Source organism: Peromyscus maniculatus, chromosome 4 (genome assembly GCF_049852395.1).
Source record: "Peromyscus maniculatus bairdii isolate BWxNUB_F1_BW_parent chromosome 4, HU_Pman_BW_mat_3.1, whole genome shotgun sequence".
Lineage (NCBI taxonomy): Eukaryota > Metazoa > Chordata > Mammalia > Rodentia > Cricetidae > Peromyscus > Peromyscus maniculatus.
This window is the reverse complement of record NC_134855.1, coordinates 131,803,141-131,823,589: the sequence shown is the minus strand read 5'-3', so window position 1 is coordinate 131,823,589 and position 20,449 is coordinate 131,803,141. Positions and strand designations below refer to the sequence as shown.

The window sequence follows — 20,449 nt, the reverse complement described above, 5'->3', positions numbered from 1 at the left end:
GAAATCCCAAGGGAGGATTGTGTAGCCTGCCCTTCTTATTCTTTCATCCAGACTCCCTCTCATCACCAAGCCGGAGCTGAGTCTGCTCCCTCCCTGCCACCCTTGAGTCCGCAGATGACCTTGAAGAGGTGGGTGGAGCGGCACCATCCTGTCCCAAGGCTTTGCTGGCTGATGCTGAAAACCCAGGCACCTTCTACTCCCCCTGAGGAGACACACAGAACATGAGCCCTGTGTTCAGCCAGGAAGGAATCGTGGCTTAGAGATTAGCCTATCAGGGAGAAAGATCACAAGGCTTTCACTTGCAGGTACTGAGGCCCCTGCTCTGTCCAGCCCATGCTGCAGTGCGTCACTGCTGGGTCTCAGAAGCTCTCCAGCGAACAAGAATTAGACAGGTGTCTGAGAGCAGAGCCCAGAAACGGATCTTGCTTCCTAGAACCAAAAGCTTACTCATGACGGGAAAGCCAAAGATGTTAAGGGTGCCTGAAAAAGTCGTGAGCTTTTCACCTGAAATTTTGGAAACAGGGACAAGAATGGGCACAGGGGATGCTGGTAAATGGAGGGGAGACCTGGGCATATTCTTCAGATGCTGGGAAGATCACAGTCCTAGATCTGTCCGGCTCTGGGGCTCAGTGTGTGTGTCCCCTTCCTCACTAGACATTAGCATCTGCATCCATCAGAAGGAACTCAGAGCCTGCCTGCCTGCCTGCCTCCCTGTCTCACAGGGGTCATCTGAGCCTCTAATAACAAGACAGGGAATTCCGCCACCAGTCATAGTGCCTGAACATGGACCACTCATAACCTCCAGGCCCCCCTTGTCACTCTCCAGGGTCCTCTTTCAGAATAGGAGCTTCCTGAGCAAGGAGTGAGAGTCATGATCCGCAGAGATGGACTCCCATTCTCCTCCTCTCTGGGGCAGCTTAGGTGGCTCTGAAGATAGCCCGGGGCTGCACACACAAAGCTGGCCTCAGGCACACACCGTCAGTTGGGAGTTGCAGCTCAAGAGAAGACGTTTAATGCTGAAGTAAGCAGGTCTGCACAGCTTGCAGCCAGGAACCTCCTCCCCTGGGAGGGGGACAAGAAGGAGGGAGGAAGCAAGAGAGACCCAGGTGTCCAGCAAAGATTAAGCAACCCAGACAGGCAGTCTGGCTTGCTGATGGTGACTCTACATGGCTCTGCCTCAGTGTCCCCAGGCTTGGGGAAAGAAAGCTCTTGAATAGCTGGCTCTCCTCAGGATCTTGCTCAGCGCTGGTAGGCGAGTCCACTGGATATCACAACATAGCCCTGGAAGACCAAGAAAAACATAGGCTAATTCAGAGGCCTATGGGGGACTCCTGGCAGCCCCTTCAACCTGTTTCTGGGTAGTGTTCTTATCAGGAGAGGCCATCACCTCACGGGCCCTCAGTCTCCTACTACTCTGTCACTTAAGTAGCAGCATTTGCCAGGCAATGGTGGTGCACATCTTTGATCCCGGCCCTTGAGAGGCAGAGGCAGGTAGATCTTTGTGAGTTGAGTACAAGGAGAGCCCAGTCTACAAAGAGAGTTCCAGGACAGCCATGGCTGTTACACAGAGAATCCCTGTGTAACAAAAAAATAAAAAATAAAGTAACAGCACTCACCTCACAAGGCTACAGAGGGAGAGCCCTCAAGGGGCGGGTCAGCATGAGATTGGCACACACGCTCTATGCTCCAGGCATAGAGCTCATGCCATTGCTGGTCCCTGACCAAGAGTGCAGAACCACTGGGTTCCTTCTCCAAGCCTCAGCTTCCCTAGCACGGCCAGACTCTCCTGTACCTCACATGCTCTCCACACTGCACTACTGAAATCTTCACTCCTGAGGCTGCTCACCATTCCTTCATCATTCAGCTATCCATCCAACCATTGGTTCCCTCATTTATCAAGTCTCCACTGAGCCTCTGCCACATACCAAACCCTATGGAGGATGCTGAGGATTCAACAGAGGACAAATGAGACCCAGTCCCTGGCCATCGGTAGCTCAGGGTCAAGGGTTAGTGATCTAGTCTAGGGATCATTAGCCTCATGTGGCTAACACAACTAATTTTTTTATTTTTTTTTTTAATTAGGAGAGGGGAGAAGAGGCCTCAGACTAGCCTCAAACTCTCTATGTAGCCAAGGATGATCTTCTGATCCTCTTGCCTCCATCTCCCAAGTTCTGGAACTGCAGGCATGTACCACTAGAGCCTGGTAAGTTTTTTAAAAAATAAAATTCAGGTCTTCACTAGCAGAGTCCCATTTCAACAGTCCCATGTGCCAAGTGACAACTTTGGACAATGCTGATTCAAGTCATTTCAGAGAACTCCATCATGCTGGACTCAGTCATGGAGTGTGTCACCAACAGTCCTGACTCCTCTGTGTTTTGTTTTGACTGTCCCTCTTTTTATCCTTTTTTTTTTTTGCATGTCTATGTCTGTGTGTGGTGTGCATACATTGCATACATTCACGTTCACATGTGTGTAGGCCGGAAGTTGACACTGGATGTCTTCCTCAATTGTTCTCTGTTTTTTACCAAGGTGGGATTCTTGCCAAACCTGGAGCTCACATCTGACCAATCCTGCTAGCCAGCTCACCCTAGAAATCCCCTGTCTCTGCCTCCTGGGTGCTGGGATTGCAGTTGGGTTACCACACCTGACCAGTGTGGATCCTGGGGCTCTAACCCAGAGTCCTCACACTTGCCCAGCAAGCGCTTATCTACCGAGCCATCTCCTCAGCCCCTAGACTACCCACCTTCATGAGAGTGGATCATCAGAACCTTGAGGCCACCATGTTTAAAGAACCAGGGGGAGCATCTTCCCTGAACAGACACTGATAAGCCCCACTTTGGAAGTTTGTCCCATTTCCTGTCCTGTGCTCAGCCTTGTTGAGGGAATTTGCTCTGAGTTCCCAGGTGAGACAGGAAGAGATCATAGGGGGTCACCCTGGCTGTGTCAGGATGAATTTCCTCCTGGGGCCTACTATTCCAGACCCAGGGACAAAAATCACAGGAGGCTGAAGAAGCTGCTAAATTCCCCCAGCCAGCTGCAGAGCTGACTGCCAGGCTGCAAGGAACCTCTCTACCTTCCACCTTAGACACCAGGGGCCACGCCCATCCCAGGACACAGGATCCTGAAACAGTTGAAGACTTGAAGCCTCTGGTGTGAGGTGTGATGAGAAAGGGAGAACCCCTCCCACCATGGTCTCCCGGGTCCTGACTCCTGCATCTCATTGCAGTTAAGGTTTGTTGTGTGGTCTTGGAAGATGCAGGGTGAGCCCCAGAGGGGTGACGCTTCCTCCCCTCTAAAGAGACTTTAATCCCAGCACTCGGGAGGCAGAGGCAGGTGGAGCTCTGTGAGTTCGAGGCCAGCCTGAGCTACAGAGTGAGTTCCAGGAAAGGCACCAAAACTACACAGAAAAATCCTATCTCAAAAAAAAACAAAAACAAAAACAAAAATAAGAGAGAGGAGAGAGAGAGAGAGAGAGAGAGAGAGAGAGAGAGAGAGAGAGAGAGAGAGAGAGAGAGAGAGACTCCCTGGCCACGCAACAGCTCTCACCTCACAGACGGAGACCTCAGGGTGGACATAGTGGAGATTGAGCACGCTGGGGAGGGCAATCCCCATGCCCAGGAGAGCTGCAGTGAGACAGAAGTATCTAAGTTAGTCAGAAGGAAGAGCCCCACCTGCACCAGCCCTGTGCTCGCAGCTTGTGAACACTGTGAGATCTGGAGTGGGAGGTGGGGTCACCCTCACAGCACAGAGGGGAAACTGAGACAAGATCAAGAGACCATGTATTGGCCACTCAAATACTTGCCAAGAGGCAGAGGCAACAGGCCCCCAAAAACCACCCCCTTAATCTTTGAGCCTGAGAGGACTTGGGAAATGGGACAGGCATTCCCCAAGGGTGTGGGCTCAAGAGGGCACCAGAGAGGCCATAACAGTGAAGAGCAGGACTCACCATTGAGGTGATCCAGCAGGGGTTTCTGGAATGCAGTGCTTATGAGTGCATACACACGATCCATCTGCAGCCACAGCCATGGGACCAACCGCCAGAAAAGACCAAGAGAATGCAGTTAAACAAACAGATGGACAGACATCAGAGGCACCGGAAGAGGAGGGTAGATCTCCCACATCAGCTGAACCTTAAGTCCCCAACTGGATCAGCCTTGGAGGTCACGCAGCCCAGGGACAGCTCTAGCCCTCACACCAGAGTTACCAACGGCAGGGCTGGCCAACAGACTGTCTGATGACCAATGGAAGTTAGGCGGGCAGACTGGCAGCTGGGTGGAGAGCTTAGGCAGACTAACTTACATCCCGTGGATGCATGGGGATAAAGGAACATGTGTGTGGTGGCAAGCACCTGACCACGTGACATGATGAAGGACTAGCCAGTGCCAGCCATCCCACTGTCTAATGAGCTCAGACTGAGGGCTGAGCTGATGAGTCGATCACTTGCCCACAGGCAGAGAGACAGGCAAAGAAGTGGGGACAGATGGAGGGCAGGCAGGTCCCTGTCCCCAGGCATCCCAGGGAAGCTATGGTGGCACTGAGATATGTGCCCTTCTCACCCTTCCCCGTCCCTTCCCAAGGCTTAAGGCAGCCCCGTGTCCCCACTCACATCAATGGAGCCCACATTGGAGTTGACCACAGAAAGCTGGACCCCCCTGAAAGAAAAGCAAGGGGTGGGCTCAGGGCGGGCCAGCCTCCTCTGGAGGTCTCATCACTGCGTGTGGGCACTCTGAGGCTGCTGGGTCAGAAGGCACACTTACCCCAGCAAAGATGTGGTCCCCCGAAGCTTTGCCTTGGACACGAAGAGCTGAAGGTTCAGGTTCACCCGCTGGGTACGTGAGGAGAGAGAGTCAGAAGGTTCAATTGTGGAGCCTTCTGCCCCTCCCCCACCAGGGCAGACCACACGTGTTTATGGAGCTGGCTAAGCGACAGGTCTTGACTTTTACAAGCAACTTTACAAAATAAAGAACGGGTGGGGTCCCTTCCCTTCTTCCCTGTGGGGACCCTTCAGAAGTAACCAGACAGGAGTTTTCTAGAAAGTGGAGGCTGCCACAGAGGCAGAGAGTGATGGGGACCTTCTTACACAGGGCAGCCCAAGAAGACTGCTCTGAACAAAGCTTCAACACTTAGGCTAAGAATTGAAAATGAAGAAGAGCAGCCGGGCCAAAAGCAAAGGAAGAGGACGCTGGGCAGAGTGTTCCACATGTGCCAAGGTCCTGAGGCAGGACGTCCTGGCATGCTCAGGAGACAGAGGTGAGCGAATCAAAGCCAATGAAGAGAGCACCGAGCACGCAAGGTCCCGAGGAGCAGAACCCCAACCCCACCAGTCCGGGCTGGCCCGTCACTCACCACATCCAGGGAGAAGAGGAATAGTAAGGCTGAGTGGGGGGACGCAGCCAGGACCTCCACAAAGGGCCGCAGCAGCAGAGTGGAGTTGCCGGTGCGGAGTGTGGCCACGGGTGTGGCGCCCAGCTCCACCTTCAGTACCACCGGCATGGGTTCAGGGAACTGGCGGGCCACCTGGGGCATCAGACAGGGAGACAGAGAGGGCTGTGCAGGCTCCTGGCTGTCAGTCTCCCTTGGTGGATATTGATAAGCCATCACCCTCTAATTCATGACTGAGCTCAGCGGGAGGTCCAGCCCAGGGCCTCTGGACCAGACTTGAGCTCCTCAGAGGGGGTTCTGCAGCTGGTGTTTTGCTTTGATCCCAAGTCAAGCCACCCTGGCTGGCTTTGAGCTCGTGATCTTCCTACCTCCCAAGTGCTGGGATTACAGGCGTGTGGCACTGACTCTGAGCTAGATCTTACAGATAGCCAGGGAATAGGAAAGAGAGCGAGATGGCCCAGCAGCAGACTCACTGCAGGCAGAGGCAGAGAGAAGCCAGTCCAGCTGCCTGGGATGGGTGGTCCTTAAGCTCAGGAGAAAAGGTCAAAGGGCAGGTGCTGACACCCCCCACCCCCACCTTGAAGTAGATGGAGCCCATAAAAGCCCCGCGCAATCCCTGAGCCTCTGGCCTACAACAAGCAGAAATATCACCCACCTCAGGGATGAGCTGGCCCAGCATGGAGGTGTTCAGAGGGTTGTTCTTTGCATTCTGAAATCAGTCCCCATCACAACAGAGTTTAAGGCAGTTTCACAGTCAAGGCCACAACTTGGCCGTATGGATAGAGTTCCTTACCCATGGGTTCCTTCCAAGGGCCATCCTGTTGCCCCAACTCTAGCTGCCCACTGCCCATGACTCCACATCCACAAAATGTCCCCAAAATGGGCCACGGGGCACCCTGCCACAGGACCTGGGTGACAGATCCAGCCCTCACCAGCTTCCCTGTGATGTCCAGGTTGAGGGAACCAGCCTTTTGCAGCATCAGGAGGGCACAGTCGAACAGGTGCTGGGAGAGCCCCAAGGTTGCCATGGCACTTTCATCACCCAAAGGCCATGGCAACACAAAGTGGTGAGCACCATGCAGAGGCAGGAGGATGGGCTTGCCAAGCAGGAAAAGAATAGCCTGGATAAAGGCAGGGGCGCACACGCAGGGCATCAGGAACGGCAGGCCTGTAACAGACCCAGGGCTCCCAGGCACCAGCCTAGCAGTGAAGACTTAGGCCGCACTCCCACCTGGAGTACCAGCCACTTTCTTCCCTTCACCTTCTACCCTCTTAGGATCCTTCCAGGACACCAAGGACACCAGCACCAGACTGACCTGGAGGTACTTACTCTGACATCCATAGACATATAGTTACTGGTGACAGTGGGCATGCTGGTCACAGAGTATCGGATCTGGGACTCAGGGCCCACCGGGGTGAGTCCTTCATGAAAACAGAAAAGCATTGAGCATCAGTCCCTCACTGGGCCAGCAAACAGCTACCAATGACCTTTCTCAGCCACAACGAGGCCTCCCTTGAAGGCATGCACCCAATTCTGCTACATGCGCCCTGCCTGTTGACTGATGAAGACACAATTCTAACAGGTATGTTTGCTAACATTCCCAATCAGTGAAAGACTATTGAATCCAAATTATGGAAGGAGAAGGCTCAATCCAGGCACAAGTACCATCTGACGGAGGCAAGAAGGATGCACAGACAAAAAAAAGATTTGCCACCGATCAACCAGAAAGCGACTTCCGCTCTCTCTTTTCTCATCACCACAGAGTTCGCCCAAGTTATTTCACTGCACGCACAGTGTGGTCAGTTCCTTCTCGCCCAAGACGGCACACACAAGTCAATCCTCTCCCAAAAGCTTTGGCCTCTCCTCCTGAACACACATCTCCTTCAAGAACTCCAACACCAGAGCAAGGCCATCCAGATCTAACTTCATACAAAGCCTCAAGGAAGCTCTCAGGGAAGCACAGCCAAGAGGCCTGGGCTGTGAGTCTACTCACAGGTCAGAATATCCTGCCTTTGAAGATCTCAAAGGTAACCAGCACATCCTCAGAGATGGCTGCAAGTATGGCAGGCCAGAGTTCAGGGGTGGGAGAGCCTAACTCAGCCACAGTTCTACCCTCAAAGTCCTGGATGACCCAGGGTTTTTTCATCGTTCTATTTATTTTTTATATGTGTGGGTGTTTTGCCTGCTTACATGTCTGGTGCCACATGTGTGCCTGGTGCCTGTGGAGGCCAGAAGAGGGTATCATGTTAAATTCCCTGGAACTGGAGTTACAGACAGTTGTGAGCTGCCATGTGGATGCTGGGAATTGAACGCATGTCCTCTAGAAGAACAGCCAGTGCTCTTAACTGCTGAGCCATCTCTCTGGCCCCAGTGGCCCAGTTATGTGTGGACTTACGTGTATATTTTTGAATACCTATTCATATATATGAATATACCCATTCATTATAAAATATCAATTATGGGTTTATCCTATGTGCTTTGTATAGTTTGTTATATTTAAGCATGTAAATATATATTTGATAGTATGTATGAAAATAGATTACATATTAAAATATATAAAGACACATTGATAAGTATATATCTCCCTTCAGCTTTGTTTTCCTGTTGTCTCAGCTGGATTTAATTTCATTTTCGCTAATATTTTGAAGATTTTTTTTTATTGGGAAAGCAGCATAGTGTGGCTCCCTTCCTTGTCTGTCAGTGAGTCTCAGTTTGGAGGCAGGAGGAAGGGGCAACAGGAAGGGATTTGGAGACTGGTGGACTGTCCTGTCTCCTGAGTTACCTGTCTCTGTATTTGTCAACACTGTTGACACTACAAAGGTCAAATTGCTGCATGTTTAAAAATGAACAAAAAATTAATGTCATGGTGGATATTTAGAATATAGCCTGGCAGTGGTGGCACATGCCTTTAATCCCAGCACTCCGGAGGCAGAGACAGGCAGAGGATCTCTGTGAGTTTGAAGTCAGCCTGGTCTACAGAGTGAGTTCCTTATGGAACTACACACCACTCTGTCTCAAAAAAAAAAAAAGGAAGGGAGGGAGGGAGAGAGGGAGGGAGGGAGGGAGGGAGGAAGGAAGGAAGGAAGGAAGGAAGGAAGGAAGGAAGGAAGGAAGGAAGGAAGGAAGGAAGGGAAAATATGGCCCAGGATCCCAGGTGAACTTTTTTTTCAATATTTTCTTACACCACAGTAAAAGACACTTTTGTTACACAGCCTTCTGGAGACATGTGGCTAGCTGACACACCCCTTTGGTTTGTGCTTTTTAATGGACTCTAAATATCTGAGGTGATGGAAATGTTAATGTACTTGATTGAACTATTCCACATTATACCCACAAATTAGGGCATCACTTTACATACTGTAAATACATACAGTCCTACATCATCAATTTACAATACAAATATTTTTTCAATAAAATAAAGAAATCACAGCTTCCCTCACTTCACACTCTGGGTGTACATGACTCACATAATCATCCTCCAGGGCTGGCCACGTGGAGTCCCTTATTAGATTTTTTTTCTTATTACCCAAAGACAAAGGCAAGAGTTGATCTTTGGGATAAACACAAACACAGGGCACCTGAAGGTAAGCCTGCTGAGGAAGGAGGAACACACACTTGCTTGTTAAGCCCGCCAGGCCCTTAACCCATGCTGCTTCATAACATCAACACATCCAAGACCTGGGAATTCTCATCCCTGTTTTCTGGATAGAACGGTGTGGATGAGTGACTTCCCTAAGGTCACACAGCTTAGGAACAATGGGACTTTAATTCCAATGTGTGCCCTTTCATTCCAGTCCAGTTACCTCAGCTTCTTGCCACCTCCTATTTAAGGTAAGATGAAGATTGAGTGGAAAAGGGAACCAGGAAGTCAAGGAGACAAGATAACCCCGAACTGGCCAGAGCAGTGGGTGAATTGTGAGGAGGGGAAAAGCAGCATGGGCCTGTTCCACATAACCTGGGGTTTTTGACAGCAGAGCCTATCTACTAAAGAACCCACTGTGAGAAAAGTCAGGCCCTGCCCTGTGTCCCTGGGATAACCCCAGCCTCCGGCTCCTCTGATCCCCTTACCCCCACCCTTCACTCTGTCCCGCTTGTATCAACTGAGCATCACTAGGGCAGCTCCAGCCTGACAAGACCAGTCGCAGTACCAGGGAAAGGACGCCAGGGTCAAGGCAGCACTGATGGGTGCCACGCAGGTGCGGCTTCAAAATTGCCCGTGGGGAAAGTGATAAAGCCCTTGGTAAGCCTCAGACCGAATGGTTTGATGAAGGGAGAGGTTGTGTGGGATTTGAAGCAAATGAGATGTCCCCAAGTTATCATGTAATGCCTTCTGCAATTAGACCTTAAGTACTGATGCCTGTGGCTAAGAAGATGGGACAGGCCTGCTCACCAGCCTTCATAGTCTACCACAACTAGTCTAAGAAGCCACATGGATACCTTTGAGGATACGTGTCCTCAAACAGTAGTGCAGGTCAGTGTGAGGACAATGAGGAATACCGGGGTGTGACCCATGACAGCTGAGGTTTGTGGGTGAGCACTCAGCTCCTTGCATGCCAAGGCGTTTCCACCCAGGCTCAAAAAGTGCCCCAGTGAGAGATGGCCCCAGCTGTTCACACAGTTCAGCTCGTCAGCAACAACAGCAACAGTAGCAACAACTCCTCCTCCTCCTCCTCCTCCTCCTCCTCCTCTTACTCCTCCCCTGCTCCTTCTTCCTTTCTGCCATTGTCAAGACTTAGAAACCAGAACTAATGATCCTGCAGTGCCCAGGGCATGGGCACGTATGTGTTCTTTTCCTCTTTGAGAGGGCTGCAGAACCAACGTACAAGTATCCAGGTAAAGGGCATACATCATACCCACAGCCACCTCATGATAGCCGGGGGAGCCTTAGGGCCCAGCACCTCCAGTGACATACGCACCCCTCACCACAGTGGCTAGCCTCCCTGTGATGGTGCGGGAGGGTTCCCCGACTCTGAGGATCTCTCTCCTGAAACACTGAGACTCTGACAGCGAGAACGGCTCTAGATCCTGAGAGCCAATGGGGCTCAGTTTCTCCAACAGCAACACTCGTTGTTTAAACATGTGCTTTTATTTTGATTTGGGGCAATTTGGCCTAAAATTGGTAGATTCTAGAATTGAAGAGTTAGTTCTGGAACCTGTAGGCTGCCAGGTTCTGTGAATAGTCCTGTGTTTCGGGGAGTCCTAGGTCAGTGGCCTTCCCAGGGTCCTCCTTTTTCTCAGATTAATTGAAAAGAGAGTACTATTTATAATCAGAAGCCAGCAATGAGGACCACACCACCAGGTCCAAGCGGGGCATCTTTGAAGGTTCTTAAGGCCCATGGGCCCAGCCCTCCCATCCCCTGGGGTCCAGGTCTTACCGATTAAAGTGCCCAAATGGACATTGAGGTCCTGCACCAGGCCAGATACTTGCAAACACAACTGTAACAACAGAGAGAAAGCTGTTGTGAGGGCTGTTTAGAGCTGTGGGTGGGGAACAGCCGGGCTGCAGGTCCTTCCCCCCAGGAGCCCCCCAGGTGCACAGCAAGCTGGAATCCTCTCTTCTCCTCCTTGAAAGGCCGGCTTCCACCCCTCCTCGGGTGCTGAGGAGGCAAGAAGAGCTGACAAAGGCTGAAGGGTGAGCAGGACACGGGCACATGGCAAGGAGGGGCTGCAAGGCCAGGGTGCCCACACCCTGGGAACATTGCCATCCCCTCTGGGGTGCAAATGGCACACACTAGGTAGACACGCACACTTCTGCTGCTGCCCCTTGTGGATGGGCTGAGTCAGGCCAGGGAAAAAGAGCCTACTCCCTGGCAGTGAGCCCCGGGGCCCATGGGTATCATCTCTCGGCAAGTTAGCTGCATGCAATGATCAGACCTTCGATTTCAACCATCGCGGCAGACTGGCTCTGCGCTCCCCAGTTCTGAATTCTTCTCCTCCATTAGTACCCTCATCCAAGGCTAGCCCGTCCATTGCACAGCCCAGGGGGAGGGGCATCAGGTTTGTCTACTTTGTTTGTTTTTAATTTGTCTCCCCAAAAACATTTCCCCTATCCCCACCTTCCAACATGGAATCAGGACTGCCTGGGAGATTTGCCACCGTCTCCCAAGCTCCCTAAACTCAACCCATTACCCTACTCTTCCTCAGCACTGCACAGAAGCCTCTTTCTTGTTCTCATGAAGAAATTGGAAGTACCCTATGAAGGGCCTTCTATTTTGAAAAAATCACTGGCTGAGGTAAAGTTTGAGTGGTTTGTGTGTGTGTGTGTGTGTGTGTGTGTGTGTGTGTGTGTGTATGTGTGTGTGTGTGTGTGTGTGTGTGTGTGTGTGTGTGTTTCACCATCACATACATGGACACACACATGCACAAAACACACATGTACAGTACACTTACATGCATTGAAGCCCATGCACACACATGCACACACATATGCCCATCAAGATACACTGCCCCCTCCCCCAGGGCTTGAAGCCCCACTGCTCATGCCTCAGGCCTTCCAAGCTAAGTCGTCTGCCAGAAGCCCCTTACCTTGCTGCTCAGGTCCACTGTGATGTGTTCCTGCACCAGGTCCAGCAGCTCCTGGGAGGAACTGGGGAAGTGGCACAGAAAGTGTCCTTGAGCTCCCTGGGCATGGCTCTTGGCAGAGCCACACAGACAGCTGGGACAGAAGTGTCTGTCCTCAGCCAGCTACCCAGAGATCCCATCTGAGACCTTGTCATGCTCCAGATGGTGTTAGAACAGTGGTCCCCACCCCCACAGAGGAAGAGCTTGACTCTCAGAGAAAGAATCCTTCCTCTCAAGGTTTGGAAGTAGCCAAGATGGGGGGAGGGGGCTCGGGAGAGACAGATGACAGACACCAGATCTTGCAAAAGCCCCATGTGGCCCTGTTCTCAGCCAGCTGGCTCCGGGGCTACTTGGGTGAGTAGGCTTTGAGAGTGGAGCAGGAATCCCCGGTCTGTTTGTCGCTGTGGCTCCAGTGCACTGAGATGCTCTGCTGAGAATCTGCCCAGCTCTGCACTTCCGTTTCCCCTCTGAACTAGGGTGGAAGCTGGTGTTTCTCAACAGCGGCCCAGAGGAACTCGTGGCTCTTTGGTTTGATCTCAGCCACAGCCCGCTTCACTCTGGGAGGAAAAGCTCGATATGCGTTTATAGCACCCGGCTCCCTTCTGCAGCCGGAAGGGACCCAGCACGGCTGGATTTCTGTGCTCACTGCTCTCTGGGGGAAAGGTCAAGCTTTGTGGGACTGGTGCACTTCTTTTAGGGTGAACGAAGCTAAGGAAAGAGCAGGTATAGTGAGGGGGCTCACAAGCAATGGGATGGTGAGGTCTACCATGAATCACCTGTACTCTGGGCCTCCATTTGCTTCCTGTGGCATGGGGACCCTTACACAGCCCTGATCAGACACTGGAGCTCATAGAGATGACTCCTGTGAAGAGCCAAGAGTGGCGTCCTCAGAGCAGTTCCAAGTGGCAGCGGCTGTTAGCCTCACATGATGGCTTGAATAGCCACCTGCCACAGAGCTTGGCTGGTCCTACCCGACCTCCCATCCCTGGACTGTCAACCTCTACATGGAGGGGTGGCCTGTAAGGGCCCCAGCAGGCAGCCCAGTTGGCCTCATCGTTACTGGTTAGTGTGACCTGGTAGCTGATAGAGGTAAGTGGCCAAGACCCAGGCTATGTGGCATCAGGCAAGTCCCGGGTCTTCTGTGAGCCTCACTGTGCTAGGTCATAGAACAGGTGTGATGGTGAGTCTCCTTGATTCTTTGTGGCCACTGGATGAAGACTTGAGTGAGAAACTCGAGTAACGGCCCCACAGCCTTGGTGTCAGGAACCCCTGAGACCCAGTGCTCCCAGGAACCCACCTGTTACTGCTGTCCAGCATGCTGGCTGGGCTGAAAAGCGAAGAGCAGGTGGAGATGCTGAGCACAAGGGTCCCAATGGAATCCCGGGCCACGTGCACATCAGCCAGCAAGGCCACAGGCAACACTAACTCCATGGGCTCCGGGACTCTGCAGGAGGTCAGACCTTAGCCCACCCTGGTGTATGAAGACTGCACAGATCCCCGGGCCTTGGGCCATCCCTCTAGAGCCACCAAACTCCACAGTATAGCAGATGAGTATGACTCAGGCTCCCGTGACAGGGCTCTGGGCCAGACACTGGCTAGAGTGAGCCTCAGCTCTCCCTTCTGTGAAATGGACATGAGACTGGTGGTGCCTACTTCTTAACACCATGCTGAGCTCTCCAAGACCTAACCTGTGAGAACACTAGCTCTGTGCCCAGCCACAGAGAGCACCCTTAAAACAACATCTCAGCACTAGGGTCGGGGGTACCCATGACAGTACCACTAATACCATCACAACACAAAGGCACTCATGCCGTCATAGAGCCAAAGAGCACCCACACCATCACAGAGCCATGGAGCACTCATCATGACAGAACTGAAGAGCACCCTAACATCACAGCACTAAGGAGGACTCATCATCACACACTAAGGAGCACTCATCATCACACACTAAGGAGCACCCATAACATCACAGCACCAAGGAGCACTCATCATCACAACACTAAGGAGCACCCATAACATCACACACTAAGGAGCACTCATCATCACAACACCAAGGAGCACCCACAACATCACAGTGCTAGCGCAAAGCAATAAAGATAAAGGATTCCTTGAAATGTCAATGCACAACTTGAGCATTAAATGCAGTTATGCAGAAGCTGCCTGGCACAGAGAAATAATGATGCTAACACAACTTATTAAGCACCTCTTCTGTGCTTTGCACTGTGGAAGAGGCCAGATGTCATAATTAAAGCACCAGATCCATTCAGTTCAACCCTTACCGACCCCTGCAAGGTTCATCTCCCTTCAGATAAAGAAACTGAGAGCTAGAGAAGCGAAGCAGCTCACCAGCAGCACAGCCACTGGGACGGGACTAAGGGCTCCAGGGTTCTCCCCTGTCTCTCTCCCCCAGAGGGGGGGAAGGAGCATGAGATGTTATTAGCCCCTCCCTTCACTCTTCCCTGGTAGAGACCCTGAAACTCATGCCCTCCAACAAGGAGACTCACTCACCGAAAGACTTTGACTGTGAAATTGACTGCCGCTGATAAGCGTACCCCCAAACCAGCAAGGAATTTCAAGTGGAGGTGGGGCAGGTGGACATCCAGAATCTGGATTCTGTAGGGTTGGAATCCAAGGGACAAGGAAACTCCCATTAAACACGGAGTCAGCTCCAGGGAGGCTTCCCTGAGCCAACCCCACATTGTTGATGTTATAAAGAAGGACTTTTTCTGGCAAGAGATGGTAAGCACTCCAGCTCAGCAGGCATGCAAGACACCCAGCTGGTACAAAGGCAAGCAGAGGGGCCTGGTCTCAGCCAGGGCTTAGCAAGATGATCGTGTGGGTTTCCAGCAGCTTCTGACGATATGCCAAGAAATACAAAATTAGGGAAAGAGACACTGAAATCTCCAGAGTATTCTGTCATCACCTTTGTCCCCCAGCAACAGGAAATGCCCAGTAAGTGACTCCATGACTTCCTTTTGCCTAGGTGAAAGTCATTTTCTCCCTACCCAGTAGTTGGGAGGGCTAGGGTTGGAACGATTCAGACATCAGAAAATGCCCACTTTCAAATGCCTCATTTTAGCCTGGGGTGACATGGACCCATGACTATTCCCACTACACGAGCCAACCTTAAGCCTATTGCATTCAGCCACGGCCATCCCAGATATGCTCCTGCTGCTGAAAGCAAGGGTCCTCTGGTCCAAGTGGTTTGGTACCTACCCAGTGCATTGTTAAGGTCATGGCCACTAACATTTAAACAGCACTCCAGCCCTACCTCAGGGGTCTCAAACTGGTGGCCCCAAGCTGCCTGTTTGTTGACATGTGTGCACTGTTCTGGTGTCTTTACTTTTTTTTGTATTAGTTTCCGTCATTCACAATTATAGACAAGTTAGGCCCAGTATTTCAAGGCCTTGATCAGTGTATTTCAGGAAGCTGAGGCAGGAAGATTGCAAGTTTAAGGCTAGCCTCAGCTACATAGCAAGGCCCTGTCTCAAACAAAACAGGAACAAAAAAAAAGAAAATTATAGCTGATAGATAGGTAAGTAGGTAGTATGTAAGTAGGTAGATAGATTTCTTGAACACCCAAAACTCTGGCAATCGCCAGTTGGTATCCCCGTAGGGATAGGTACAATAGCTACTGTGTTTGAGTTTGGGGTGTCTCCATCCCTTTGGGGCTTTGTGCATTAAGAGGGTGAGCATATAGTTAAGATTGTCCTTGTGTTTAAATTTAGTGTCAAGCATTTGGAGGAAAATGATAGTCTTACCAAATCTGTGGGCCTCACAGTCTGAGCCCCTGAGAGCAGTCTTACCAGGTGACCCCATCTGCCAAGTCTTCTTATAATCTTGCCTGCTGGAGGAAGCCTCTCACCTGGGAAGGCTTACTCACCTATGGACCCATATGCTCATCTGATAGTCCAGAGCACTATGTCCATTAGATGGGAGCACTTCATTATGTGGAGTAGCTACCAGGCAGCTGGAGCACTCTTGAAAGACTAACTCAGGATCCCCCTCCTGATGAGCCAAAGCACTCACTCCCTTGACCAGAAGAATATTCCAGCTAGCAGCAGGAGGACTGGAGCACTCTCTCTAGAAGATGGGAGCACTCACCTGGTAGACTGAAGTACTTCACCACTCCGATCCAGGAAATCAGAGACAGTGACCTGCAGGGCCCGCTGGAGAGGGACTTTCCCGATGTCCGACACTGTAGATCCAGGGCAGGGTGAGGTCAAGTGCCTGGATCCACCAAGCATGGAGAACACATCACCTATCACCTGTCCTGCCCTTCAGGTAGAGGCACTCAGATACCAGATGGAGCAAGCTTGAAGTGGCACATGGGGAGAATGGCTGCTCCGTGCAAGCCCACGAGGTGCTCCCTATTCATCCTGTCCTCCATTTCCCACCCCTTCTTCATCCCATTCCTCCAAGATGAAAATCCTTAGCCCTCTTGTAAGTCTCCATCTGAACCTCAGTTGTACCCAGAGCTTTCCCAAGTCACCAAGCTGAAGGAGCCACCCACCAATCCTGGTTTCTGAGGAGGCATCCCCTGGGAGGAGAGAGGAGGAGCAGCTTCATCCTGACCACATGTGCCCCAGGTGCTGGACACAAATGCCAGCTCTGCCGTTCACTGCCAGTGTGGCTGCTCCATGCCAGGCTTTCTCTATATGTGCACTGATTACAATGCTCATCTCTCAGGGCCATTGCAAACAGTCAGTGCACGGGCATGCTCCTCATGCTGGTGCTGTGGACCTTTACACTAACCGTAGCTGTCCCCACAGAGTGCTCCAGGTGTGCCAGGCGCTGTTTGGAGCACTTTACTCTCTTCTTATGCCTAGTTTACAGAGAAGTGAAGACACCTGGATAAAGGAATGTGGCTCTGAACCTGCCGACCTCCCCCTCACCTGTACTATTAGGCCCCAGCTAAGTAGACAGTGGAATCCAAAAGAGAGACAATGGTTCTAGAAGAAAGCATGAAATTAAGCCAAAAGGCTAGAACTTGGTTCAGACTCACTAGCGTAGTGAAAAGTCTTTGATGCTATCTGAGCCTCAGTTTCTCCAAGCAAGAAGAAGTAAAGTCATGGTGTCCATGCTCCTGATGCCCACCCAAGTCTGGCTGAGCTGAGACTCCATCCACAGTGCTCCCTGACACAGGACCTGTACTCTGAGGCTTGCAGGGTAAAGTGGAGAGGACTCCAGAAGAAGCTACTCATCCAGGCTTGGAAGCACTGTGGGCTGCATAGGCCTTCTGCCAGGTTTCCACCCACAGAGAACAAACACAGGCAGATGAGCCGGGGAGGCCCGGGGACAAAGGAGCCCTGCACAGAACAAGCAGAGGGCAGGGCAGACACCCCAGGAGGCCATCCTCAGGTCCCTGTCCCTGGCATCCATTCCTGCCGTGTGTGAATCATACTCCTGCACGGATCACTGACCACTTTCCTTGTCTGTCCATCTCCCCGGATGCAAGGTCCTAGAGAGCTGTGTGTGCCCTGGGAGAAGCCTCTGACTCTCAATTTCATGTTCTAGCCATTAAGGTCCTTCTAGGATCTGGTTGGAGTCCCTCACATGCTAATCAAGTAGGATTTGACCTTTGGGGAAGCAACTCTAGACCCCATTTTGGTGGAACCCCAAAAGTTTCCTGAGAGGCAGCTGAGGGGAAGGAAAGATTTCTGTGCTGGGATCTTGGACCTTTGTGACTTTGTTCTTCTCTGTGGGCCTCAGTTTCCTCATTGTGCCTTTGCCATGGGAGAGGGCAGGACTTGAAAGCATCTAGCAGTAAAGCCACAAGGGAGAGACCTGCACCCCCTCCCTCAGCTCTCTCCCCCAACCCTCACCACTACCTCCAGCAGCACAGAGCAGCTGGTTCTCTGCAGCTGACCCCTGCAGAGATACAACTTCAGGATGCTCCCTGTCTCTCTGCACTTGACACCCCTCTCCCGGGTCCATATGTGAGCACAGACACCACACATGTACATATGTGCACTTGGGGTGCAAGGCACACCTGTGCACACACATTCAGACACATGCCACAGGCACACACCCTCCCCAGTGCTCAAAACACATCTCCCTAACTTATAACGATTATAACAGTTATAAAGTCAGCCACTCAAGTTAACTAGCCTAGGTCCGGGGGTAGCACATGCCTATACTCCCAGCAATTAGGGAGGCTGGGGCAAAAAGGACTGAGGATTTGAGGATAGCCTGGGCTACCTAAGGAGACTCTGTCTCAAAAAAAAAAAAAAAAAAAAAAAAAAAAAAACACCGTTTAAAAGTAAGTCCTCTTTTGTTTTAGGGGTTTTTTGTTTGTTTGGGGGGAGTGTTTTGCTTTTAAGCATATGCTTACACAAGGCACAAGGGGCATGTGCACTTGCACGTTCACACTACATGCTCACCACAGACTCTATAATTAGCTACTGAGCAGCAGGACACAGTGACACATTCAAAAACCCAGGTCCTCTGCTGGTACACACCTATAATCCTAGTATCACAAGTCCTAGGCCAGCTAGGATGCAGTTCAGGGCTGGGATGCAGCTCAATAGTAGAGCTGTCGCCCAGTATGCATCGGGCTCTGGGTCCTATCCCAAGCACTACAAAAATAAAAAGCACACAGGTCCTCTGCGATGCCTGTGTCCTCACCTACGCCCAAGGTGGCAAGTTGGCGGTTCTCTTACCATAGTCCAGTGCTGCCTTGTTGAGTCGGATCACTGTGACCGGCAAGGAGACACCGACCCCGGCTAGCAGCAGCACCAGCAGCAGGCCCAGACTGCATGTCCCAGCCATGGCTGTCCCAGCCACTACACCAGGCTCTGTAGTCAGGGTAGCAACAAGCATTAGGGAATTTGGGCAGCTATCCATCCCACCCTTGGGCACTCATGTCTCGTCCCAGCCTGTATCCATGCTGAGTGGTGGTCAGAGCCCTGCTCCAAACCTCAACACATCCGTCTTTGCACTTCTGTTTTGGAAACTACCTGCTTTGTAAGACACAGTGAGAGTGTCTAAAAATAGCCAAGACCCCCCCACCACAAGAAGATGTGGCCTTTCCTGAAGTGACTCGGTTGGGAGGGGGTGCAGAGGGGTAAGACCCAAGCAGTGTCAGAAGAGAAGGGTGAGGTCATGATGGGGATATGGAAAGCAGTTACGTGTCCTGAGACAAGGATTCGGCCCTACTAGAGTACGAGAGTATTCTACAGTCCAGTCACTTGAAGCCGGTATCCAGCCCATTGTGCCAGACTAGCCTGGTGTTCAGCTGTCTAGACCTTACCAGAGAAGACCCAGGGCAGCTCCCACCTCCATGTCATCCTAGCCAAGTGAGGCACGTCCTAAGAGTGGCCCACCAGGTCCCCCGAGACCAGATCAGCCTAACAGTCAGGTGTGAACCCAGTTCTCCCCCCAGCTGCAGGAATGAGAAGTCAGTGCTCCAATGGGGCTGGCTGAAGTCCAGCAAGATGGCACTTGTCAATGTCCCCTGCAAGGCCAGGGACAGGGGGTGCCTGTTGCAAGGGGGTGGCTGGAAGTGGCATCCCCCATGGACCGGAGGGAGGGAGAAGCAGCCACCCAGCTCATTCCTACCTCAAAGGTTCTGAAGGCAAGTGGACACCCGGCCTGGAGACGCTTTGCCGGAGAACAAGTGCACAGGCTGCTTTTTGAAGCTCCCCCACTGTGGCCTGCAGACCACGAGGCGGGAGCGAGGGAGTGGCCGGTTTGCTTGTGGCTGCAAGTGTTTTCCCTGCAAACACGGCCTGGTCAAGTGTCTCCGTTTCCCTGTGTGATGCGTCTGCCACGCACACAAGCATAACTGCCGGCTGCCGAGGGACCCTGGAACTGGGCCGTTTCGGCTCAAGGATCTGTAGCTCTCTGGAAGGAGGACTCTTCCCAGGAGTGTTCCCCTCACCATCCTCACCATCCTTGCACACATGTAAGGTCACAGGGAAATGGGTCAGAGGGAAACGGGTGTCTGAGCATGGGTAGATGGTATGGCATGGTGACATCTTGGCTAATGATGTCACTTCAAGGGCACAGGTGTGCAGAGTTCTATGCACGGATACGGAGGACTGTCGAGTGAAGGGACTGTGGGTCTAGGATAGTGATTCGAGGTGCCTGTGTGTATGGGAATGCAGTGGGCTGCTTTCTAGGGTGGGAGTATCACACACATGTACTTACATGTGTATACACATGTGTAATGGCCTGGCTGCAGGAACTCCCTTCCATCCTTCTGAGTAAGTCACCTGGGCCACAGACACAAGTGACCTAGGGGACACTCTCCTACCCTAGAGTCCCATGTGACTCCTACTGAGGCTGGGTCTTCACTGGCACATATGGAACTAACTGCAGACACCATCAAGTGTTCCTGGAATATCCCTGCCTCCCAGCCAGTGCTCCTGGCCTGGTTCTCGGAGGCAGAAAGAATGAGGCATCAGAGATGGCTAACATCCCACTCCCAGAAGCAGTTTGCCTACCATTGCCCAAGACTAGGTCCTTTTGTTCACTCATCAGACATGGAAGACATGCACAAAT

At 51.9% G+C, this 20,449-nt stretch overlaps 1 protein-coding gene across 1 annotated transcript; it reads right to left on the bottom strand.

Annotated features, from left to right (window-relative positions):
* Positions 1-982: 982 nt before the first annotated feature.
* Positions 983-18,715, bottom strand: Bpifb2 (BPI fold containing family B member 2). The gene is made up of 15 exons (XM_006997440.4): positions 18,607-18,715; positions 16,049-16,142; positions 14,453-14,557; positions 13,242-13,388; positions 11,909-11,969; positions 10,759-10,819; positions 6,713-6,804; positions 6,315-6,503; positions 6,038-6,091; positions 5,347-5,517; positions 4,758-4,825; positions 4,607-4,652; positions 3,947-4,010; positions 3,547-3,623; positions 983-1,281 (listed from the first exon to the last, which is right to left on the bottom strand). Exons 1-15 carry the CDS (start codon positions 18,713-18,715, stop codon positions 1,240-1,242), a joined length of 1,380 nt encoding a protein of 459 aa, XP_006997502.3. The 3' UTR covers positions 983-1,239.
* Between the last annotated feature and the right edge of the window lie 1,734 nt (positions 18,716-20,449).